The sequence below is a fragment of the Lepidochelys kempii genome, chromosome 17, assembly GCF_965140265.1.
Source record: "Lepidochelys kempii isolate rLepKem1 chromosome 17, rLepKem1.hap2, whole genome shotgun sequence".
Classification (NCBI taxonomy): domain Eukaryota; kingdom Metazoa; phylum Chordata; order Testudines; family Cheloniidae; genus Lepidochelys; species Lepidochelys kempii.
The window spans coordinates 1,300,212-1,327,049 of record NC_133272.1 but is presented as its reverse complement, the minus strand read 5'-3'; the positions used below and the strand labels follow the sequence as shown (position 1 = coordinate 1,327,049).

Below are 26,838 nucleotides of genomic sequence, written 5' to 3'. Positions count from 1 at the left end.
CATAAAGAGTCTCTTTTGGAAGGCTTTGGCGTCAGGGGTTTTCGACTTGCGGTCTGTGGACCTTTGGGGTTCTGCAGACTATGTCTAAGATTTCCAAAGGGGTCTGCACCTCCATATAAAATTTTTAAGGGTCTGCAAATGGAAACAGGTTGAAAACCACTGCACTAGACCATCCAGATGCAAAATTTATATAGCACTTACTTTGAAATAGGTGTGTTATTCCATGAGACAAAGGTGGTTTCACTTACTATGGATATTATTTTTCTGACATAATCATCCACAAAGGATTATGATTTGGAATTCTGTCCAGACCCTTCCTCTACATACAAAAATTGTTCCCTGGTATTTTCTGCCGCTCTGTTTTTCCTCTTCCAGAATCAGGTCTAGCTATTTTAAAATACAATTTCTGTCTCATTTGAAATGATTTGAAAAGTTTTTGACACCATACTTTTAATAACCATTTCAAATCCTATTTTAATAGAAAGTATCCAATAAAAAGGTACTTAACAAAAATATTGTCGCTGGTTCTCTGTGTTTGTTCTTCAATATCTTGATTCAAAGGTTGTGTAATACCTCCACCTCCTCAGCCCATCTGGATAAAAATAGGGACTAAATATGAATAATTTTCCAGCCACATAAAAATTCTACTAAATTGTTGGTTTTATTTTTAAAAAAAAGGTTTTGATTTCTCTTTAAACACAGTAAAATGTGTGAAACTTCCTGCTACAGTGTATTTATTGCTTTTTGTTTTAATTTGTCAGGAGGCTAATCCTCTTATAGTTTTTGCATAGTTTGCAGTATATGTGTGTCTTTCTGCCAAACTCCAAACTTTCTTTTGAGGAGGTTGTGAAAATGTTTTTAATATGTACATTTTCTGTAGTGATCTGCCGCAGAAGTTGTGGACATCACTAACTTCAGAAAAGTGTTTGGAGAAGATTTTATTTCTGTATGCCTTGACTTGCGCATTAAGTTGTAAATATCTTTCATAAAAATATTTGACAGTTGTTTCTTTTCTCCAGGTGCCATAATTTGGTTTATGAAAATATAAAAGATGGATGGCTTGATTAAGCTGTTGATGGCTATATTGGTCAACATCACTTTGTCTTTAAGCTAGTGAACCATATTTTTTTCAACATTTAAAAAAATACGCTACCAGTAGTATTAGAGAGGTCTTGAATTTCCTGCAGCCCAGTTCTGGGAAAAAAAGATAGTTCTCATTCAAATGGACACAGTTCTGATTTATTTTACCTGAAGGTGCTAAGAGTAAGTAAAACAGTGTGACTGTTAAGACTGTTTTGGGACAAAAATAATATAACTGGGTTGTTTTGTGGTTCACACTAGTGCTATAGGCTTGGATCCAGAATTATTCAAGTAGGCTGTGGACACTGTATCCAATTCCATAAAGGCAGAGTAAAGCGTAGTGAGTTGTAAGTCAGGTAAGCTGCTATGTGGATTGCTATTCTGGGTGGTGAGGTTATTGCTGCTGTTACTATCCATCTGATAGTGAGAAGGGAAGCACTGAGAGGATATTGGGGATGTTGAAATGAGAACCAAGGGATCCACAGCCAGGCTGTCATCTTTCAGTTCTTCCCAAAGATTTCCTATAACAAAAAACAAAACCAACACACTGATGTAGTCTTTGGCTTTCGTGTGTGTGTGTGTGTTTGCTTTTGTTTCTTTTTCTTTTAAGAGTGAGTCCACTCTTGGTGCATCATGTCTACTGCTGAGCACTTGTGAAATAAAACGGACAGCAAGAACTGTTTTACATCATCAGCTGACAAATTCCCATTCAGCGGCATGTATACTTCCATTTAAAACACATTTCTAGCACGTATTGTCATGAACATGCCTTTGAAAAGGTGAACTGATGAATTTTCAACTATACCTAGCAACAGCTTTTAAAAGTGCAAACTGCCCCCCCCGTTCATCTCAGCAGGGTGTTGGTTTCTCAACTAATGATGATGCTTTGAGTATGTCTACACTTTAAGAATTGGGGTGTGATTCCTAGCTTGAGGAGACATACATTAGCTCTAATGAAACTAAGACTTGGTCTACGCTAGCAACTTTTGTCGGTATAACTAGGTCGCCTGGGATGTGGAAAACCACATCCTTGAGCGACAACACAGTTCTACTGACCTGTAGACAGTGTTACGCCAATGGGAGGTGGATTACATATGCCAGTGGGAGAAGCCCTCTCGTTGGCTTAGGTAGCAGCTTCACTGAAGTGCTACAGCAGCAGCTGCGCCACTGCAGCCTTGTAAGTGTAGACAGGCCCTTAAAATCAGGTGTAGCTGCAGCCTGGCAAGTGATGGGAGGAGCTCGCGTGGGTGGAAATCATGCCCTCAGCTCAGTGTAGACGAAACTGCAGTGGGACAGACTTTCAGATAATGTGTGCTTAATTGTGTGCTTAATCTGCACATGGCGTTTACTGCAGTTATGTGGTCAGATCAAGTAACGGCATGTATAAATGGTCAAATAAGCAAACATCAGAAATGCTGCTTGTCCTGAAGATGTACGCTGCCATTTCTCACCGAATGATGCAGAACACAAAGGTGACACTAACTAAAAGTTTAGCTACTGCATGAGGGCCATATTCTCTGCTCGCTTTTTGTGGGAGACTTTCTGTGGATATGGGGGAGCGTATCTCCCTAAACTTGTAAGCACGGTTTATGCATCCTAATGTGAAATATAATTTACCCCTCTTCCTAGAATAAGTTTGACATACTCCATGTAAATGAAGACAGAATTTGCCTTAAGTTTGTGAGATGTTTGACAACTTAACAAGTCCCATTTATTAGACAGTGAACCCCAAACCTAAGGCCAGATCATTTTGTAGAATAAAACAGGCCATAGAGTAGAGAAAGGGAAGTAATTTAAGATGGAATGGCTGAAAAATCTGTGCAACAGCAGGGCTGGTGCTTGGTGGCATCATGCCAGGGGGGTCAAAGGGACAGAGTGCAGGGAACACAAATACGTGCATACACAAAATAAGATATTTAGAAAGGTTGAGGAGCCAAGAGAGAGGCATGAACTGTTGAATTTTGTATTTGGAAATGTGCAGAATGGTGCACTTAAAAATCCACCTGTTTAGTCATCAGTAACTAAAGGAGAAATCTATACCCTACAGGGTTTTTTGACCATTTGGAGATAGTCTGGCAGCTTCTGATACCATTGTTCCCTGTTCCCTTAGATCTTGTTGTCAATGGAGCTGGAACAATATTTTGCACAGTGCCTTGCCGTAATAATGATGTGCACTCAACCCTATTGGATCCACAGGCTTGCACTGTGCCTCTTCCATTTCTACTGCTGCATTCTATTTTTGTTGTATTTCCATGAGGATGTTTGGTATGCCTCTTGTCCCCTGCAGCTGGGCAAAACCTATCCTTCCTATGGCATGATCCAGCAGGAGCTCTACAGCCTCTAAGCTGGAGATTTTTCACCTAACTTTGGCTCTTCCACTAATCATTATTTTTGCAGTGGAAGGGTGATTTGGGCCTTGAGCACTATATCTAGTCAAATGAAGATTTGTTTGGCTGAGAACAGGAGCTCTGATGTCTGCAATACACAATCATTTCAGCAAACTTTACCAAGTGTAGGAAGTCAGTGAAGTGATCACTCAAACATCTGTGGTAAATTGTATACAGAGTAAGTTGCATTTTTTAAAAAATTTTTTAGCAAAAAAATGGAAGAGGATTGTAACAATAATGGTGAATGCAACCAAAAATTATGTACCATGCACTCAAATGAAAACATGTTTTCTTGTTCTCATGTGATATTGTATCTGACATTCATCTAATAACTATGTCTAGGATACTTTTTACTTAGGAAATATGTGTGATGAGGTGGAGGGCTACATTTGACATATTGCATTACAGTATTTAGGGACCACAGAGTTTGCAAGGAGTAAACCATTTTCCAAGTTCTGGTTCTAAATTATGTCTTCTCTAGGTAACAGTCTCTATAAGTAATATTAAGTTCTATACTGCATGAGATAATGAATCTTAGTGAACTGCTTTTCTCTGGCTGTGGAAAGGACAAGTAGCCCAAGAAAAGAACTAATGGTCACTTGTCTAGTCATTGCTTTTTCATGCATGCAAGGAGAAAAGGAGATTTCTTCTATGGTTAGTTCTTGATATCATAAGTGTACAAATAGCAAATAAACATTTAGTGGAATATCAGGCACTTACCTTGGAGATCAAAGTCAATCAGGGAAGGGTTAAGAGCATCAATATCATTGCTCATGTCTGCTTCTTGCATGAGTGTGTCCTGCATTGTCCTGGCTGTGGAGTGCTCTGTCAACATCTTCATACCATGTATGGGAGGGGTCTGGGCTGGCAAGGGTGAGTCTTGGGTGGTGCTAGGTTGTGCTCTGAGTTCAATTTGAGTATCTGCAGAAGGGAAGATGCTCTGAGGGATACCAGGTGATTGTTGCATTAAGGTAGGTGAGATCTGAGGGAAAACCTGTGGTGATGTATAACATGGAGTTTGGTGCCCTCCAAGCAAACTTGGTAGTGGGTTCTTGGCACGTAGAGGTCCTGTTGTGTGAATGGTGTGTAAAGGCTGTTGGATATTAGATGACAGGGATGGCTCAGACAGAGAATGGGGCTGGACTGACATCTGTCTGGAAACTGCTGAACTTGCCACACCAGTTGGATTGCAGGACACGATTGAAGATCTTAGTTTTTCAGCCTTGTCTCCTATCAATGTGTCAAGTTCTTCTAAAAGACAAAAACAGAACAAAACCAAATTACAATTTGATGTAATACTGTTAATGCCTACCCAACATTGAGCTTGTGTGAGTCTGCCTAGGTTGCAACTGGAATTTTAAGTGTTGCTCAGAAAATGAACACGAGATGAAAATGCCAATCTTAAAACAGCAATGAAATTGGTACCTAGTGTGGAAACACAGACCCAGGTAGTACCCATAAATCTCAAGTGAGTATTTCATAAAGTAATTTTTTTTATTTAAAGATGGGATAGTCGCATGCTAAATAACCCCAAGTTTTATTCCTCAGTGCTTAACTCTGTCTCTTTTATATCAAAGATTAGACAGATGTCAAGGGAGATACATCTTTCACTGAAATGATAGGGAATACACCTCTAAGCTCCAGAGTGCCTTTTGATCTGTAGCATTATGAATATTTGGAAGTCTCTCAGCAAAAACAGCTGTTACTCTAGCTCTAATCCTACATTTCTGTGCTGCCAACCATTTAATAAGCAAGAGGCCTTGGACATGGCACACCGGGTAACAAACCAACTCAAGCTGTTGTTCAGCCTCTCGGCACTGGGTGCCGGCAACAGGCCTTGGACATGGATCATGTCCCTTCCCAGCACCCAAATCCTCCTCTATTGCTTGATTCTCAAAATATTTATACCGCCTGCTGCTAAGAAGGGTTCTGTGGATCACTGTTTGAGAACTAATGCGCTAGCATATTACTAACCTGGCTTTGCCATACTCTTCCTCACAGCAACTGGATCTTTCCTCTTCCATTTCTGAAGCTCTTCCTGCATCTTATCAATTTTGGCTGGATTCAGTGCCCACAAACAGCCTTTCCGAGAAGAGCCACCTGACTTGTTTTCAACTTTCTCAAAGCATTTGTTCAAGGATAAGTTATGGCGTACAGAGTTCTTCCAACCATCTGGAGCTGTCTGGAAAAACAAATTCAAACTAAGAAGTGAACTGGAAGATAGATTCCCAAATATATCTCTACGGTGTCTCCAGTTCTCTGCTGAAAGGATAGCTTTGTGTATTGTTAATGAAGGTAAAGAACTGTTAACACACAGTGGTTTGAAAGAGAGGCTGCCCAAAGAAATTAGAGCTAGAAAAGGGCCAATAGTTCAGATCTATTCATTTCCCGAAGGGACTTTCACAAGATTGTTTCCAGGCATGTATTTGCCTATGCTTTGTTTGACCAGTTTAGTTTTCAAAGATCCCAGCAATGATTCTTTCACCACTTCCCTTAAGAATTTGTTCCACAATCTTATGTAGAACTCACTCCCATTCTCAAGCCGATTTTTTTATGAAGAGTAGTTACATGATAATGTCCAGTATTTTACAATGGATGAAAAGAACGGTTGGATTCTTAATGATCACATATGGTCAGACATATGCATCTGAAGAAGTGAGCTGTAGCTCACGAAAGCTTATGCTCTAATAAATTGGTTAGTCTCTAAGGTGCCACAAGTCCTCCTTTTCTTTATATGGTCAGACAGAACCTCTCTTTTACCAAAAGGCCTTCCTACTAGAAGCACAACATCCTTTACCCATCCAAGAGATGCTCAGTTCTACTTATCGTAAGTGGGGCATTGGTTCAGTACTGATTCACAGAGAATAATGTCACATGTGGAAGGTATGTTCCAAAGACCATTGAAGTCAATGGAAAGACCTCCATTGACGCCAGTGGACTTTCAGTTAGGCCTATTATCACTTCCTGCAGCATCCTCAGTTTTGTGATTTTTTTTTTAGTTTTGTTTTGTTTTTTTTGGGTCTGCTGTCCTAGTACTGACCAGCTCTTCTTCATGAGATTTGCAAGTTCATAGCTCAAAGCAGTAAGGCTGCATGCCAGATCAAAAGGGTGAGACTAGAATAAACCCATGACTTTTCACATGGCTGTACCTAGCACTGACAAAGAAGTTTGCCCTTCATTTTGTTTAACGTTTTAAAGTGCTTTTGAAATCATATTTAGGTAGAGATTTTGGCTGATAATAGTTGTGTTGCTTCTTCTTTTTGGATTACAAGGACAATATGCCAGAGGTTAGCAGTGATGGAAAAACATGACATTTTAAGATGCAAGGAAGTTTATGAGACAGTCACCAAGTTCCAGCTAGCAGTTTTTGCACAGCAGTGGCCACTGGAGCATTCAATAGTGAGGTTACAAAAATCAAAAGAAGAATTAACTATACAAAGAAGGTTTCAGAGTAACAGCCGTGTTAGTCTGTATTCGCAAAAAGAAAAGGAGGACTTGTGGCACCTTAGAGACTAACCAATTTATTAGAGCATAAGCTTTCGTGAGCTACAGCTCACTTCCTCAGATGCATACCGTGGAAACTGCAGCAGGCTTTATATATACACAGAGAATATGAAACAATACCTATTCCCACCCCACTGTCCTGCTGGTAATAGCTTATCTAAAGTGATTTCAGGACAGTGGGGTGGGAATAGGTATTGTTTCATATTCTCTGTGTATATATAAAGCCTGCTGCAGTTTCCACGATATGCATCTGAGGAATCATAGAATCATAGAATCATAGAATCTCAGGATTGGAAGGGACCCCAGAAGGTCATCTAGTCCAACCCCCTGCTCAAAGCAGGACCAATTCCCAGTTAAATCATCCCAGCCAGGGCTTTGTCAAGCCTGACCTTAAAAACCTCTAAGGAAGGAGATTCTACCACCTCCCTAGGTAACGCATTCCAGTGTTTCACCACCCTCTTAGTGAAAAAGTTTTTCCTAATATCCAATCTAAACCTCCCCCACTGCAACTTGAGACCATTACTCCTCGTTCTGTCATCTGCTACCATTGAGAACAGTCTAGAGCCATCCTCTTTGGAACCCCCTTTCAGGTAGTTGAAAGCAGCTATCAAATCCCCCCTCATTCTTCTCTTCTGCAGGCTAAACAATCCCAGCTCCCTCAGCCTCTCCTCATAACTCATGTGTTCCAGTCCCCTAATCATTTTTGTTGCCCTTCGCTGGACTCTCTCCAATTTATCCACATCCTTCTTGAAGTGTGGGGCCCAAAACTGGACACAGTACTCCAGATGAGGCCTCACCAATGTCGAATAGAGGGGAACGATCACGTCCCTCGATCTGCTCGCTATGCCCCTACTTATACATCCCAAAATGCCATTGGCCTTCTTGGCAACAAGGGCACACTGCTGACTCATATCCAGCTTCTCGTCCACTGTCACCCCTAGGTCCTTTTCTGCAGAACTGCTGCCTAGCCATTCGGTCCCTAGTCTGTAGCTGTGCATTGGGTTCTTCCGTCCTAAGTGCAGGACCCTGCACTTATCCTTATTGAACCTCATCAGATTCCTTTTGGCCCAATCTTCCAATTGGTCTAGGTCCTTCTGTATCCTATCCCTCCCCTCCAGCGTATCTACCACTCCTCCCAGTTTAGTATCATCCGCAAATTTGCTGAGAGTGCAATCCACACCATCCTCCAGATCATTTATGAAGATATTGAATAAAACCGGCCCCAGGACCGACCCCTGGGGCACTCCACTTGATACCGGCTGCCAACTAGACATGGAGCCATTGATCACTACCCGTTGAGCCCGACAATTTAGCCAGCTTTCTACCCACCTTATGGTGCATTCATCCAGCCCATACTTCCTTAACTTGCTGACAAGAATACTATGGGAGACCGTGTCAAAAGCTTTGCTAAAGTCAAGAAACAATACATCCACTGCTTTCCCTTCATCCACAGAACCAGTAATCTCATCATAAAAGGCGATTAGATTAGTCAGGCATGACCTTCCCTTGGTGAATCCATGCTGGCTGTTCCTGATCACTTTCCTCTCATGCAAAGCTGTAGCTCACGAAAGCTTATGCTCTAATAAATTGGTTAGTCTCTAAGGTGCCACAAGTCCTCCTTTTCTTTATACAAAGAAGGTGCATCTTTAGTCCACTTCAGAACATCTAGAAAAAATTCAAGCAAATAACCAAATGGCTACACATTACTTGGATTTCGCCTGAGTGTCACAATAGACATCTTTTAGGACTTAGCATGTTATTGTGGGTGTAATTTTGTGTGTTAGCAAATTGTATAACTATTAGGCTGAGTCAGAAGTCTTCCAGATGAGACAAAACAGTTTCCTCACACCTGACTATTGTCTTTTTTCACCTTTATTTTTAAGGCAATTGTTGAAATTGGGAGGTTCTTAGTTTGAACAATACATATAATTGTTTCAATAAAATAACACCTTCCCCTCCCTGCCATTTTTATTCAAGCACTCTCTGATCAGTGAGATAAAAACTGTTCCCTCCTTGCCCTGAGGGAAAATTTTGCACTTAATCACAAAGACTCGGAGAGAGTAGAAGGAAAAAACCTACAGTAGAAGCAGATTTTTCTCCATTGTATAGGCCTAGAAATGCAAAACAAGAAGAAAAACATTTCTATCTGACATTCTATCTGACATTTACTTACAGGTATAACTTCACATACTGGATTTTTTTCATCACTGTCTATTTAGAACTGAAGTTTGAAAAGAGAAGTGGATTCATCTTCCTTTGCCAGGGCAGAGTTTTTCATGTTGGAGACTTAGTCATCCCAGAAATCAGCTTTTGTTTTGTCTTTGTTACTTGATATCAACTGTGAAAAAGTGTTTTTTAGGGGGCATCGTTCCATATTTCCATGAGGGATATACACAGTAAAACTTTGCTGAGAGATATTTAACTGGTAACTGATCTGGAATATGGTTATTGGAACTAATTAGCACTGTTCTCTTTTACTCTGTAAAAGTTTTGCTTTTGTTTTTTAGTTTTATTATACCACTGGTTTCTGATTTTTGGAGACATGGATTCAATAGTTATATAAAATTTGTATATAACCCAACCATTAAGCATCACTCTTACTTCTCTAAACCACTTCTGTACATTTTGGATTCATCTCTGCATCCTTATTCCCACAGTCCTGAATCACCTCTTGCTCTCCTTCACCTAGCAAGGGAACACAGTGATTTATATGTGAGGCATCAGTATTCATCTACTGCTTTCTAAAGCAGGAATATTTATTTGCATGGGCCATTGGCATCAAAAGCCTCCTACGTCAATCTCTGATACGTGTTACTTTTCCACTCTTGGCTTGGTAGGTACTACATGATAATGCCAGGTTTCAGAGTAACAGCCGTGTTAGTCTGTATTCGCAACAAGAACAGGAGTACTAGTGGCACCTTAGAGACTAACCAGTTTATTTGAGCATAAGCTTTCGTGAGCTGAGCTGTAGCTCACGAAAGCTTATGCTCAAATAAATTGGTTAGTCTCTAAGGTGCCACAAGTACTTCTTTTCTTTTTACATGATAATGCTGTCTGCTTTATTTACTGCACCGGGGCCAAAACCTATATTAGCTCATTGCCAGTTGGGCATAATCTTAAAAAAAGGTGCTCAATGCATAATGGTGGAACTCAACCTGAGACACTCAGCTGTAAGATGATAGATGCAGCCATTAGCCCCGCTGCTCAGCCTTCTTCCTCGGTCACTATAGAACCAATAAAAAATAAAGAACATGCAGCTTCACATATGCCTGTCAGCTAGCAACTCAAATGATCCTTTCCCCAAAAGTTCTGTGCTTGTGGAGAGGAAACAAGAAATTGATGTTGAAAACAGGCTTTGCACTCAGCATATTATAAAGGAAGATTATTACTATTATTAATGCTGGTAGGCATGAAGCCATTTTCTGTGCAACAACTATGGATAACTTTTTTCACTGTCTCATCCTCTGAATATCAGAGTTTGAAAATGAAACCCTTCTATACAAGATGTGCACACTTGTGCATATGCCCTGGCTGATCCATGTTCAGAATATGCTTCATATAAATTGCTCAGGATAAGTTGACAGACTTATCTATGAGAGAGAGAGTAGTGTAAGAAAAAAATCTTTCTTTGCATTCATTTTTAACCTCTTTTTAAAACTTCTTGTTGATATAAATTAAGTTCCCTCTAGATTCTCAAATCTCACAAACATGGACATTTTTCACACAAAAAGCTGTCCTGCTTATTGGGTTTGTGACATTTGCCTAGTATTAAAGATGACCGGCAAAGGAATTTTTAAAAATGGGGCTCATGCCCAATTTTTCCCTTATGATGTATAATGAAGGCCTGAAAGATTTGTGGGGGAGGAGGGTTGTTAGTTTTGTTTTGCTTGTATCAGGAATCTAAAATTTGGTTTTCCTTAGCTTTGTTGGAGGACAACTGAGTGGTTTAAGGATTATTTACTGAGTATCCTTGACACCTTAATTGAATGGGTGAGGATGTTGGATCTTTAACAAGGGCTTCTTTTATTCAAAATATTAATTAGTGACAGAGGTTAAATAGATGTTAACAAAAACAAAAACACAGTGTGTTAACCAATCTGAAAAAAATCCATTCCCTTCTTAATAGCTCACTTTCACTTTCTTGGCTCATGTGACATCACCATTTTATTAGTTCATCAGTCATCAGAGTCTTCAGGGTGAGTGAGGACTTTAATTCTAATGTTAAAAAATGAGCAGAAAAACTGAGCTGTCTTTATTCACCACAAAGCAGCAAATGGGGAAGCAGCCCAATTTTGTTCCACTTTGCAGGTCATCTTTAAGTTGATGCCAACCAATTCCAAATATAAACAATAAAGATGTTCCCCTTACATCCAGTGTATACTTGATAGTGAATGATATAGCTTTTTAAAAAGCAGAACATGAGATTTTTATTTCTAGCCCTATAAATGAAAGATTATATGTCTGCCCTGTTCCTACCTAGTAAGGATAATTAATGTTTCTGCTCAGCAGTAGAGAAAGTAGGGAGTGGCATATGCTTCCCAGAGGTTTTCAGAAAGGGTGGGGCACATGCTTTGAAATAATTTTAGGAACATCTAAAACAAAAAAGTATTAGTAAGAGGACGGCTCTGAAGAGTGATGCCAGGTGATGAATTGATTCTGACATCAAGATCTCAAAGATGCTTGTCAGGGAAAATCCAACACTTTACCCAGTTCAGTTGTCAGAATGGTCCAACAATGTGTTAATGATTCATCTTCTCTTGGTAACTGTTTTTTTTTAAGTTAAGACTTTTCTTGTCCAGTATTAACGAGCTTTGATCATAGAATCATAGAATCATAGAATATCAGGGTTGGAAGGGACCTCAGGAGGTCATCTAGTCCAACCCCCTGCTCAAAAGCAGGACCCATACCCAATTAAATCATCCCAGCCAGGGCTTTATCAAGCCTGACCTTAAAAACTTCTAAGGAAGGAGATTCCACCACCTCCCTACCACCTCACCAAAGCTGCTGCTCTACAGTTGAAACCTGGTAACTAACTGGCTCCTGTCTCACACTGAGCAGTATGGTGGGAGGGAGCATGGAATTTAAGAGAGGGAAAATACCTTGTGTTTTGATCCCATCAGACCACAAACTTTTCTAACCTCTCACACCACTGACGGTATTTTTATCTCCAATTTATATATACATAAACTAATGTTACTCTGCACAGACCCATTGATCCTGACCGCCTCTTGAAGTTTAAAGAGTTTTATGATCTTGCAAAACTCTTTCTTTTTAAAACTGGCTCTCAAGAGAAGGGAGAGGTACTTCAAAGAGAAATTCCACTTTAGCTGTGTGAATGTTTTTTAGTACGTAGGAGGTGGATTGCTCTGTTTCAACTAGAAATGAGACTGTTGCATCATAGAAATTGCATTTGCTGTGGCAGTGAGTAGAAGTTAATTTGACTGGGCTTGTGTCATCTAATATTTCCCAGCAAGATCCCATGTGCATTTGTACTATATGGTTTCTCCCCAACTGTAATTGCTTCCCCACCCCTTGGCTCCATGTTCTGGTAACTACTGAGTGATTTTTGATAGAAAAAACAAAAACTATTTTTGTGTGACTGCTGAGGATAACATATAAACGGAACTACTCCACAAGGATCTTGAGGAAGACTTCCAAAGAGAGCAAGTAGTTCAATAGGGCAGTAACCTATCGTATGGTGGATGATTCTGGTAATTTTATAGATTAGATAGAGCTATGGCTGATTGCCCAAAAGTAAAAGATACAGTTCTTTCGTTTTCAGTTTATTTTAAGGATGTTTGGGATGAAATTATGGAATTTAGTTGACTATAAAACTAAGGTGTAAAAAGATTCTTCTTGCAAAATGTGTGATTGTCTCAGAAGTACCCTCTGTCATTTTACTGATAGCACACTTGGATTGATTGGAGGAGGAGAACCTCATTCTCATTGTGGTTTTTAAGTGACTTAAGTGAGGGGACACAAGGATATGAGTAAAGAACTGTTCACACTCCAGGGAGTTGAGTTGACATCTTGTGGAGTTATGAATGGGAGGGAAAGGTATCAGAAATAGCACTTTCTCTCTGACTGTTACTGGAGTGGGGAATTGATGGTCAAAGGCTGTAGGGGAATATATGCAGAAAAATGTGTTTTAAGGAAAGGATGGATAAAGGAAGATTGTATATAATCTTCACTGCCATTTTACACTATATCAGGAACACATTCAAGGGGCAGGAACAGGAAGAAGGACTTAGTGGAGCAAGGTTCTCCCACTCCTAAGAATTCTATGTATTTATGCTGGTAATAGCAGCATTGGGTCTGGAACAGCTTCTTTTATTAATCTGGTGTGAAGCATAAGGCATTGTAACTTCAAACTAGTGAATAAATACAGGAGTGTTTATTGTTTATAAAATATATATTTTTATATGTTTTTAATAAACAGACTTTTTGATTTGAAATGTACTGATTTTATTCTTCAGGAAAATAATATAGTCCTCAAATAAAGATGCAATACTTGGCTTTAGATCACACAATTTGTGCATTGTGCCATGAGGCATCATAGTTTAGCATGCTATTAATTCATGTACCTGTTCATGTACCTGGTGTTAAAAATAAGGGGAAGGCGACTGTCATTTTATTAGAGAACAAATTCAAGACTCTGAATTACTCCTTGATTTGGAGCAGCATATTTTGTCTAACTTTTAGATTCTTTGTGATTTGCCTTAAAACCAAAAAAAACCAAAACACTTTTCCAGGTCACTGTCATGTTGTTCAATTTCCTGTTTGTTTTTGGCCAAATATCTGAATCCCTTGTGACATAACAGTATAAAATAAGAGTGCATATTGCATTAAACTCTATTATAAAGATGCTGGTGGGGATTGACTCGGGACTAATGCTGTGACAGCAAGTCTAACGCCAGCCCTGCCAACCCCATTAAAACGGGGTCGCAACCCACTTTGGGGTCCTGCTCCACAGTTTGAGAACCGCTGTGCCTATATAATACCCATCCCTTCTGCATAGGCCTAGGGTAGTATGTTGAGTACACAATAGACTCCTGGACTAGGCAGAGGTGCCAAACTTTTTTTTTTTTCTGGCTGTATCCCCCTTCGGAGATTCGTGTCCTATGCGCCCCCTCCCATCTGCCATGGAAGACAGGAGAGCGGTAGCCCAGGCATCTAAACTTGCAGTTATTTTATACTGTTATGTCCCAGGGGATTCAGATATTTGGAGAGCGGGAGGCAGGGGTTGAGTTGCATGGAAAGATGCAGGGGGTGGTGGGTGCTGGGTGCCTGCAGGAAATAGGGAGGCAGGGGCATTCCTGGTTCGTTGCCCTCCTTTTTCCCCAATGCACACCTCTGTCTGAAGCGGTTTTGCCCAGCTGCCTCCCGTTCTTATCTGCTGCTCCAGTGAGACCATTTTGCAGCTGCCAAGGAGACTCTGCCTCCTGTGTGCTGCTGCTTTCCAACAGCATGAAGCTACAGCCTACAACAAGACCCACCAGGCACGTACCAAATCTGGCTGCCCTGCAGTGCAGGCGCTCAAGGCTGCCTACCTGACCTGAACTTGAGCAGAGCCCCCTCCCTGAGCACAGTGAAGTGGTGGCTACAGCCTCCTAATGGTGTCACTAGATGGGGCCTGTGGCAGCTGAGTTGGAAGTGTCCGTGCTCTGTGCTGCTTGTGGCCCCTGATAACCACAGTGTGTTTACACTTCCCTCCACCTCACCTCACCTCCCCACCCCCACCCCAGTTTGAAAACCAAAGGGCTAGGAGACGTATACTATGTCAATGGTTAGATATTACTCTTATATTCTAACAAGCAAACTATCCATTTCAGTAGAATGGACCTGGTCTCTTACCCTGTGCTGACAGGCAGATCTCAAGGAAATGGGGAAGCAGAAAGGTATTGAAAGCAATTTTTAAAATGATGAGCTCACCTTAAAGTAAGGAAAGTGTTCCGTCATGAAATTGTAAATCTCACTGACCGGGAGACTCCCTGTTTTGCTGTTTTTGAGCGCCATGAAGATCAGGATGCTTTGGGAACAAAGAAGAAACAATGACCTTTACTGATAGCTTCACATTTCAGCCTGTATTATTTGATTTCTCAGTAACAGAAAAAAAGACAGAACTTTACAGCATGTGCAACTCCTTTGTTTGATCTTTCCTGTAATAAGATGAATCCTGGTGATTCTAAAGGCTGCATGAGGCTGTTACAAGTAATTCCCTGGCTATCGGTTATATTGTATAAGGATTTCAGCGGTAACTGTTGCCATACACATAAAGGGTCTAACTTCAATTGAGTTACATCAGTGTAAAACCAGTGTAATGAAGTGTAGGATCAGGTCCAAGGTTTTCAAACTTAGTTTGGTGGGTCTTGCCAGTGCATGTATTTGTTAACACTGAGCTCAAATGTGTAGGCTGCTAAAGACTCCATGGGGAAAGTCAGACTGACAATGACAAAGGGCTTAAACTTGAGGTTAACTTGTAGTAGTTTACTTTGGCAAACTGTCATCTGGAGAAGAGTTCCCACTAGGATCTTTGCTATTGATTTTATGTGAATGGCACACACACACTGGAATGGGCGGCAGTGTGAAGCCCTAATACAGGTTATATGGTCACCAAAAAGAAAAGGAGTACTTGTGGCACCTTAGAGACTAACCAATTTATTTGAGCATGAGCTTTTGTGAGCTACAGCTGTAGCTCACGAAAGCTCATGCTCAAATAAATTGGTTAGTCTCTAAGGTGCCACAAGTACTCCTTTTCTTTTTGCGAATACAGACTAACACGGCTGTTACTCTGAAAAATGGTCACCAAAGGAGCTCATGCGTGCAGGACAGCTAGATTTATTTCAAATACTCCAGGACAATGGGGACTGAGAAGACTCTGGAGGCAGCACTAGTGTCATAGGGTTTAGTTTCACTGAAAAAGCAGATGGTACAAGAGTGAAAAAAAAGCCCATACGTTACAAGGAAAACACTAACTTCATAAAAAGAAAAGGAGTACTTGTGGCACCTTAGAGACTAACCAATTTATTTGAGCATGAGCTTTCGTGAGCTACAGCTCACTTCATCGGATGCTGTAGCTCACGAAAGCTCATGCTCAAATAAATGTGTTAGTCTCTAAGGTGCCACAAGTACTCCTTTTCTTTTTGTGAATACAGACTAACACGGCTGTTACTCTGAAACTAACTTCATAGAAAACATTGCTTACCAGCTGTTTCTTGTGTTTCCAAAGAGAGCGTGTGTGTGTGTGAGACATATTCCCTGTCTTTCCCATTCATTGCCCACATTCAGCAGAAAAGAATTAGCATTATTTCATACCCTGGAAAAGACCATCGGTTGCCAGGAGCCCCATATTCGTGAGATAACAAACACATAATTTAATATTATATATTTGATATATTAAAACTGAAGAGTGTGTATGTGCACACACAAACACACACACATACTGCAGTTTTTTATTTACATGCTCAAAAGTGTGTGAAGTGTTTGTGAACTCCTTTCCATATGACTTTATCTCTATCTTTGCTCCAGAATCTAGGACATTTCATGATTCATAAGTTTCAGACAAATGGGAGCAGGCACTATGTTGCAAATTCTGTATTGCGGTCTAAATAGCATGGTTCCCCTAACATTTAGACTTGGAAAAAAAAACAGGTAGTTAGTTACCTGTAGGAGTAGATGGGTTTAGGAAACAGAGGCTGCTGGGATTCTTGACTCCCTTGAGGAGCGATTCTCTGGTAAGGATAGTGTGATGAGGTAATATAGGTTACAGGATAACTGCCTCCTGAGGAATACTGACAACATGAAAAAAGACAAGTTAATTGACTTAAAAGCAAAAGAAGCAAGAAACTCCCAGAAACTGTCTTTATTAATAGTAGCAATAAACATATTTCGGAGGATACCTTCCACCAACCCAATATGGCACTACACAGAAAAATAAAATATTGCATTAACTATTAGATTTAAAAAAAACCAAAACAGCATGAAATACTTCAAACAGTAAAATACACCATGAAAGACTAAAACTCTAAAATAAGACAAAAGATTAAAACTACTAAAAAAACCTCTGGGGATAAGAAAGAACGTTTTTTAAAAGTGGAGATGAGATAAACTAAGACAGAAGCCCAATGGGGCAAATTCATTCTGCACCATAGGACTAAGCACAACAAAGCCTTCCTTGCTTGCTGACTAAATTTAGTCATGATGATGCAACTTCTAAAGGATCAGTGGTGTCAGAGTACACATGAAAACAAATAAATCTTAAAATAAGGAAAGCATCTTCTTCTGCTGCCCTGAGAGAAACATCAGGCAATTCATTTGTCCAGTCAGTAGCAGCCTAGGAACATGAAACTGAGCTTCTTTTTGAGACTTGAACTCTGAGCATTGTAAATAATTGAATCAATGGCCATTCTATTTTGATGATATTGCTGTAACAAAATTATGCAAATTGGACATGGGAAAACAAACTGCCATTAATAGGTCCCATCTAGTTTATTGCAGTACATGCAGGAGTATTCTCAATTGCACACCTTTTAATGCTTTATCCTGTCTCCTTTCCAAAGTCCCATGCTATCAGGTTTTAACTGCTTCCCTTGGGAGATTATTCTACAGTTTAACAGCTCTCACTGTCAGGAAATTTTTCTTAATGTTTAGCTTATATTTCTCTTTTCTTAATTTTATCCTATCCTTACTAATTAATATCTCGTTGGACCAATAATTTCCCTTGCTCCTTGTTTACCTACTTTGAATATTTGCCAGTAGGTATCATGTCCCTTCAAGCTATACTTTTAATGGTTCAGTTCCTCCAGTTTCCTCGTAAATTCAGTTGCTTTTCTCTGAATTCCCTCCTGTTTGCCAGAGCCTTTTTTGTTCTGAGCTGCCCAGAACTGAATGCATTATTCCAGGTGCAATCTCCCCAGAACCATATAGAGAAACATACTGAACATATGAACTTGTTTGTGACAGTGACAAACAAGAGTGACAGAAACAGGACATAGAGAACTTCTCCACTTTCCTGTGTCCTGCTCCAGTAACAGACATACTGGGCAAAGATACAGCCCCTGGAACTACCGTAAGTTACACCTCCAAAGGTGTCTGACTTGCCCTCCTGGGTTCAAAGTTGTTACCAGGGTAGAGAACTGGGCGTTTATACAGTAATTTTGATTTTATTAGTTTCAGTGGCTCTTTGGAAGCAAAGGAGACTGAGATGGAAATAACTGTGATGTCATTACCAAAAACAAGAACTGTGTGTTTTAAAGATTATTTCTATTTTATTGGTTTCATTGCTCCTTCTTGAGGGACTGGCGCCTGGGGGAAGGGTCCAGTATGATGGGCTTGTACTGGTTATGACATGGCATAACTGGCATGAAAGGCGTCCATGTTTTATGGTGGGTGGGTGACTTCAGTAAGAGCTGCATGTCTGCTATTACTTTCAGGTCAATAAGAAGGTGTTTCCTTATGAGTCTTTTTCTATCTTGTGCCCATTAAAGGGGAAGGGGAGACCATTTTATCTTACTGGCAGAATTAATGAGGGAGCTGACCTCTCACCTCTATATTGAGATGTGAGGCACGAGTTGGACAGCCTTCTGTCTGGCTAAAGGCCCCATTTGCTTGTGTTCCATTTTTAGCAAGCCAAATTGCTCTGCTCCAGTTAAGGTTTGCAGGGTAAAGCTTTGGTGGTGGTTCTGCTCTGCTGAAGACTGACCGCATTTCATTACAATAGTATTTCTCACAAACTTTGTATCATATGCGGCACTCACACCTTAGTGTCTGGTGCTGGACAGTAATTCTACCTACTGCAGCCTCCGCTGCTCATGCCTGTCATTTTCATCTCTGGGCACTAGCATATATTGCCATTACCTTTATCATATTAACTTAAAAAGGGAAATGCTGAAAATTATAATAGCAACCTGCTACATGTGAGAGTTCTGTCACAGTGCCAGCTACAGGTGGATGGAGACTTCCTTTCATGTAGTGCTTGTTGTGTCTTGCCCAGCTACTCCCTTCTTGTCTTGCTCAGCTACTCCCTTCTGTGTTTCAGAGGTTACACTGTAGTTTTTTTTTAACCCAGTTAATGCCAACATGTAGTAACAATATTGGCATCAAGTCAACACTGGAAAGGGATGGGGTATCTGCCTTCGTAGGAAATAAAGAACATGAAGAGAATGTACAGATTAATTAGCAGCCAAAATGGTATTTCTGCTAAAGTTACATGCAGTGTGTGGCTGTATATTTAAATGATGTGGAGGCAGAATGGTGCCATGGCAGCAGGCTGAAATCTGATTTTACTGTCTATATAGCTGCTTCATAACTGCTTTCATTGTAAGTCTGGTTTTGGACTCACTTCACAAAAAAGGAATGTTCACTTCAACACTGGTAGATTCGGACTACCAATGGATGGAGCAATTTTTCTACTAAATTTGAGGTTAATCAGGCAAAGGTCTCATGAATTATGAAACCAAAAAAGAGCTGTTGGTGAGAATTAAAAAAAATAATGTAATGCTTTTTTTGCCACTTTATAGCTTAAAAAAAGAAGTCACATAGAGAAATTATGGTTTGCTGAACTCTTCAGGTTGAAACAAGTTCGGAGAACCAAAGAGAAAATTATTTTAAAAGTTATTAAGATTTAAAATTGTAATATCAACCTAGCTTGTGGGGAACTGAGGAGCTAATTTTGGCTAGTTGGTGGCTCCAATGAGATACAGCAGCATGCTAGGGAGTGCCATTGTGCCTTAGCCAGGTTTCTTATACATAGCCAGGGTAGAAGAAACACTCCTGTTCTCTCTGTCATCTTTCCCAAGGCTTCTGTTCTCCCAAATCCTCCCTGTATATATTTAGCTCCTGCATACTTCCTAAGGTCTGTTGGAAGGGTATTCAGCTCCTGCACACTATAGGATGTCTGCAGGGTGTGGCAGTTGGGGGCTGCAGAGAACAGGAGTCTTGGGGAGGGCTGGGGAAAAGATATGGTGGGCAATGCCCCAGTCCTGTGGACCTCCAGAGGTCTGTAGGAGAGGACAAACCTCCACATTGTTAATTAATAGAATTTCGGTAGTGCCCAGAGACCCCAGCCAGAAATGGAGCCCCATTGTGTAGGGTATTGTACAAACATGCAGTAAACGACAGTCTCTGTCCTGAAAGAGCTTGTAATCTAATTAACTACAAAGGGTAATAGGTAGGTACAGAACATAATGGAGGGAGTGGAGGCAGAGGGAAGACAAGTGTAATAGTAATAGGAACACATGGTTTCATAGATTTGCTATCTGCAAGACTGTGTACCTCAGGAGGCTCACTAAACCCTCTCTCCACCTGAGCCTTAGGAATCTCACAGGTGCCATCCCTGACCACCTTCTACCACACCTTAATAAGTTTGTTCCTTCCTACAGAGCCTGCCAAGGGGTGTTGATGCACTGATGAACTTCTCAAGGCTTGTGAAGATGTGGCTGGGGTGGGGATACCCATAGCCCCTTTTATGTTTTATGGAGGTATGGGAAGCTCCCCAAGAACATGCTAAGGCAGGGCCTATAGGGGTCAGTGGGCCACGAGCTTCCTAATACCTATGTCAGGGGTCCATGAGCCTCCCGAGACCTGCTGTGGGTGTTCAGAGCGCAAAGTCTCACGGTGGCTAGAAGTTCAGAAGACCCCCCCAAGGAATCATCTAAGGTTCTCCAGGAGTTTGTGCACTTACTCAAGGGGTGTCCTACATCTGTGCACCTCCTAAAATCTGCAGGAGGTAGGCTCCCCTTCTGCAAATCTTAGGAGGTTTATACTATAATAGTGAGAAAGCTGCAAAATAAATAATTTATGGCAATCAAGTACAGATAAGGTGGTTTGTAGCTGTAGCAGCACTTGGCTGTTTAAAGCTGTGTGGACTACCCAGATTTTTAAAATATTTTTCTATGTGTATTTTTGTTTGAGGGTACATTAAATGTATTTTATTTTTGTTCCAACTGTCAGAGTACAGTGGGTTTCCAGGGTTTAGATGGAGCTGGTAGTTACAAATGTAAAATCTTTTAACTTGTTAACAGAACTGGTTTTCTCTAGGAGTCATTGTAAGAGACTAAATAAGCAATACCATAATATTTGTATAGGCTATTTTTTCTGTGTAACCGTGTTTAAAATTCACTTATCTCTATTTCTCCTTGACAGTTTTTTCATAAGCAACATGAGACTATTCATGTAGGAACTTCCCAGCAAATGCAGAATTAGTTGATACTGTTCACCCAGTTCTTGTGTATTATAGTCACAGTCACCAGACCAGTATATTGTAGGACATTCAGTTAATTCAGTTGTCCACACATTGCACATACCTGGTGAAATGGGTGTGAGGGGCAGTACATTTGCTGTACTGGAGGCTGGTAACAGTACAGACTGGGCTGCCCTTCCAGTGGAGGTGTCTTAAGCTTGACCTCTGAATCCCGCTGAAATATATTCAAAAAAGGAGTTATTACAGAAAACAACAGACGTGTAAATACATTGAACCTTTCAGTTACTGTCTCCAGTTTGCCTTTGGATGTTTTCTCTGCCCTTCTTGGACTTATTTCTACTCAGACAAGAAGTATTAACAGGAATGTATTTCATCTGCTGGAGCTGTTAGAAGGAACATCCTCTTACTGATTTTTGTACAGTTGCTATTTAGAAAGAAAGCGGCTGTTGTTAAAATCCTCTAACGCAAATTGAAAAATCCAGAAAATGATCATTTCTGTTTGTCTTTTTTTCTTTACCGACCAGAATAACCCACACTCCTTAGGTCTTTCTGCCTCTCTTTCACTCCTTCTCCACCCCCTTCCCCCCCCCCCCCCCAGTTGTCAATAGAAGGAATGCACAAAGCTGGAGGGAGAGTTGGGAATCAAAAAATATGGAGAAACAGGTTACAGAGGAAAATCAAACTAGACTGACTGCATCAGCTAGCTTGATTGCTATAGAAAATCTAGTTGTAGAATAGGAGCTATCTCTAAAACTGCCAAGAAAGGCAGGTAGGTTGGTCAGACTTCAGCAGCTTCGGCCTCTCCCCTGCTGCCCATCTCTCTGTCTAGGATTTCACACACTTAGTGCACTGCCAGAGTCCTACAGACTTGCCTCAGGGATGCTGACATGGTACGAATATTCAAAATGCTTGTCTATCCTTCCAGCAGTAACAGCAGATAACAAGCAAAATCCAGTACGAGTGAAGACTGAATGGAGAGCTGCAATACATTTAGGGAGACTACTGCAGAAAAAGAGAGAAGCTCAACCTACATTTTGCTTTCTATTATAAAGTTGTTATAAAGACTGATGGACAGATTTGATCAATAGCTTAAACACATAATATGTGAGTAAGTGGGGTAATTTCTAATAACCACAGAGCTGGCATTATTTAAATGATCCTGGCAACTTGATTAAACCACAGATTTGAGCTCTCTACCAACCAATGCAAACTGGCAGGGCAACCTCAGTGTTCTAAATATCTGCTTTTAAATCTGCTACATCACTTTAAAAATTATCACTGATATTTGTGTGTTATATATCAAAAATGTGTGTGTTCTCCTACTGGCTTTGCAGTGTCTTTTAACCACTTGGAACTATTCCAAGGAATGCATATACAGTAGAACTTCAGAGTTACGAACACCTTGGGAATGGAGGTTGTTCGTAACTCTGAACTAAATATTATGGTTGTTCTTTCAAAAGTTTACAAGTGAACATTGACTTAATACAGCTTTGAAACTTCACTATGCAGAAGAGAAATGCTGCTTTTAACCATCTTAATTTAAATGAAACAAGCACAGAAACAGTTTCCATAACTTCTTAATTTTTTTTAAATTTTCCATTTATTTTTAGTAGTTTATGTTTAACAGTACTGTATTGTATTTACTCTTTTTTGTCTCTCCTGCCGCCTGATTGTATACTTCCAGTTCCAAGTGAGGTATGTGGCTGACCAGTCAGTTCGTAACTCTGTTGTTCGTAACTCTGATGTTCTACTATAGTGTATAAGTGAGAAAAGGGAACTACCCTTCTGCTTCAGCAGCATAAGAGAAATAGCCAGACTGAGAACAAATATGGAAATATAATTTTCAAGTTTACAAGAGAGAACTGCAAATTAAAAACAATTAAGTCATTATTAAAAGGTCACATGCACATCTTATTTTCACCAGCATATTCAGGTAAGTCAGAAACCATATGAATCTGAGCCTGCCCTTGGCCTTGGGGATGAGGAAATATTGGGAGTAGAACCCCCTGACCCTGAACTCCTGAGGAACCTCCTCTATTGCCCCCAGCACAAGGAGTGATTGCACCTCCTGTAGCAGGAGTTGCTTGTGAGAGGGGTCCCTGAAGCAGGACGGGGAAGGTGGGAGGGCACAAAATTGGATAGAATATCCCACCCCTACCATGCTAAGGACCCAGCGATCTGAAGTAATCTGGGACCAGGCACGGTAAAGTGGGACAGATGATTCACAAAGGGAGGGCAAGGATTTGGGCCAGTGCACCTTCAAAAGTTCGGCTTTGAGCTGGAGGGCTGCTTGGAGGAGACTTGACCCTGGCTGGGGATTGTGAACAGTGCCGCACTGATGAGCCGGCCTTCCGTGTGGGGGAGTTGTGCCGATGCTTCTTATGTGAGTTCTTCCTCGGTGCCGAGATGTCCCGCACCAAGGCCAGTGTGCTGTGCACCGAGGCTGCCAGTGCTGGCTCTTGAGCCAGTTGGGGCCGTAGAGCAGACTCCATCCAGAGAAGCTTGAGGCAATAGTCTCTCTCCCTCTTAGTTCTGGGCTTGAAGCCTCTGCAGATGGTGTGCTTGTCTTGCAAAGGACCCTCTCCCAGGCTCTTTAGACAAGCAGTGTGCAGATCCCCTCTGGGCACAGGCTTACTGTACCTATCACATGGCTTGAACCCCTGGGGCCACGGCGACAGGGAAAATATTGGATGGAAACCCCCCAATTTAAAACGTTCTGATACAACTGACTAACAATCTAATGAAAAGTAATAACTCTATACATGGAAAAATGCTAAGAAACGCAAAGCAAGAGACCAGTTGCTCCAATGACTGTCACTGGCGGTAAGAAGGAACTGAACAGGTGGCGGGTCGGCAGGGACCTATATACACCGCCACAAAGGCGCCACTCTAGGGGGCTCCACAGCCAACTGGACAAGTACTGCTAGGGTAAAACTTTCCAATGATCGTGCATGCGGCATGCGCACACACCTATTGGAATGGACATGAGCAACACATCTTGATGAACGACAGTTATGAAAGGTAGGGAACCGTCTTTTCATTGTCACTAGGCTTCTGCCTTAAAACTTTCTTTTTCTGATGAACAGTGGACGAAATGTAGAGAGGAAACCTGCTCTTAATTGAAATAATGGATTTCAAAGAGTTGCAATTTAAAGGAGTTTACAGACTTTATACCTTTCCTTATATTTACTCTTTTATTAATCTCAAAGCAAGTAAAACATGCATGAAATATAAACAGCCCAAACCTCCTTATAGTAATCTGATCTTAGATTGTCCTGAAGCCTATTTATTGCTGCCTATAGAATTGAAATGAAACATTACAGTTTGTGAACATGCCTTGTGAATGCCGTACAGCAGTACAATTTTCCATGGTAGCATGCCAATTAAATGGGAGCCACCACTCAGTTAGGTCTACCTGAATCTTAGTTGTCAGGAAAGTTGAATATTTCAGGTCCACATATTGGGTTTATAGGGAAATCATTTCTATGGACTTCTAAGAATTAATTTTAATTGAGGAAAGGGAGTTGCAAGGGGAACTTCAACAAAAGTGTTATAGATGTCTGTTGTGAACTCTTGCCAGCAACTTTGAAAGACTAATTGTTGGTTCAGTTATTCCATGGATAACGGGAGTTATTCCCAAAAGTAGTTGAGGACCCTGATGATAGCCCTCTGTAGTATGATAACTCACCATGACTTGGGAACTGTGATCTTGGCCTGTGGGGTTGTACTGGAGATTGTTGCACCATGTCGGTTCTGTGGAAATGTTCTGAATATGTGTGGGAAAGGACTCTGACTCTCTAGTGCCTGTAGATCCTGGTAGCTCTTCAAAACCCTCAACGCTTCTTGCATTTTTGAAGGAATTACTATCCAGTGTGAGGGCTGGATGAGTTTCTTGGAAGACATCTTCACTGAACTCTCTTTTATAAGGATGGAAGGGGTTCCTGCTGCTCTTGAGGAACCTGCCATAGTTTCCTGCAGTGCTTTCTTCATAGCTATACCTTCTGAATTTCTCAGCGTTGGGAGAGACTTTAAATTTGCACTTGCCAGAGTGAATTCCTTGGTTGGCAGGAAATCTCCCATGGATTTGATCCTGGGTTGGAGAAGAGGGACTTGGGCTGTGAGAAGATTCTGAACTTTTTCTTTCTGTCCTGCTGTCTGGATCATACGACTGGCAACTGAAACTGGGATTATCCTGCAAGGCAAAATTTACATACATTTAAAGACCATTGAACTCCAAGAGCTGGTACTTTCAATATACAGTGAACACTGGGCTACAGAAGTATATTCAAGGAGGGACTTGCAGATTCAGAAAGATCCTTCAGGGAAATCTGCATGAAAATACAGTGTTCCCTGCAGAGAGAGGGACCTTGAAGAATTTGCAGCGTGTCATAAAAAACCTGTAATGGTTCAGTGATCACTAATCTACATAAGAACTTGTTTGTCAAGAGTCCTAGTTTTTAATTTTTCTAAATACACATCCCATTTGAATGGTTTAGTCGCACTAACACCCATTGCTGCTGTGACAATCAAGGGTATTCATTTAGTTCAATAAGCTACTGTATTGAGATGTTAAGGGGAAGCTGATGTATCCTGATGTGCGATGCCAGTTTGAGCATTTCTTGCAACTAAACAGCAGTCAGTGCTAATCTGGTTTTCACAGAGAAATTCTGTTCATTGAGGGACTCCTCCAAAAAGCAAATCCAACTCTAGGCCATTTTTGGCTTGATGGATGAATGAAGACCAATTTTAATATTATTTTATAACTGTCCTTCTCTTTTCATTCTTCAATCAAGCGAAACATGTCTGCAGGTAGGCCATTTTTGTTTCACAAAGAAGTATTATAAAATCATAGAGGTAGTTGTGCCACGCTGTTTGGACAACTATACTGTTAATCCACCACCCGGAATTTTCATGATGGAATCATATTTGCTTTCACTGTAGTTGAATGCAATGTACCAAACCAGGTGGTGGACACAGACATGCCAAAATCATCAGCTATAATGTTACAGTATTCTTTTTTTAGCAAGCTGACAGTTTGAATATGTGAGCAGTAAGAGCCAGAGAATTTCTTTCAGTTCATGACTTAGTCACAATCAAGTCTGAAGCACTTGGTGATATCCTCCATTGGCAGGGGATGGACAAGATGGGTTAATCCTTTGAATCTCTAATTTCTATGGTTCTGTAAGGAAACAGTATAAAAATTACTTCAAAACCATTACTAGTTGTAAAATAACTGATTCCTATTAGAGGTAAGTTGCCTATTTTTGTACCTGAGTAATGAAGTCCATTAGAAGAGTTACCATAGGGCTTACAATTCAGCACCATATGTAAGCTTTTGACACTTCAGAAATATAATTTAAATGTTTGCTCTTGTACACCAATTCAGCATTCTTGGTGCCATCTGTTACCATAAAGAGTTCTGAATTTATTCTTGTGTTATTTCTTTGGATGGACAAATCTGAGTCCCAGTACACCAACTGTTAAGCACTGTAGCTGGGCTTGTCCTTGTTGGAAAGGAGAAAAGAGATTTCATGTCTTACTCACAGTTTGCTGAGCTGGGGAGCTTGGGTCCCCTTGTGTCTGCATGAGGTTGTCTTGTTGGTCACTTTCCAGACAGTCCGAAGAAGAGAATTTAATATTAGGTTGATCTTCAAGCAATGAAACCAT

General features: G+C 40.7%; 1 protein-coding gene across 1 annotated transcript; it reads right to left on the bottom strand.

Annotated features, from left to right (window-relative positions):
* Window positions 1-1,332: 1,332 nt before the first annotated feature.
* FOXN1 (forkhead box N1) lies at window positions 1,333-26,838 on the bottom strand. The gene is made up of 8 exons (XM_073315707.1): window positions 26,716-26,838; window positions 24,860-25,363; window positions 21,275-21,385; window positions 16,635-16,762; window positions 14,904-15,000; window positions 5,442-5,649; window positions 4,188-4,718; window positions 1,333-1,601 (listed from the first exon to the last, which is right to left on the bottom strand). The coding sequence occupies exons 1-8, from the start codon at window positions 26,836-26,838 to the stop codon at window positions 1,333-1,335; spliced, it is 1,971 nt and encodes a 656-aa protein (XP_073171808.1).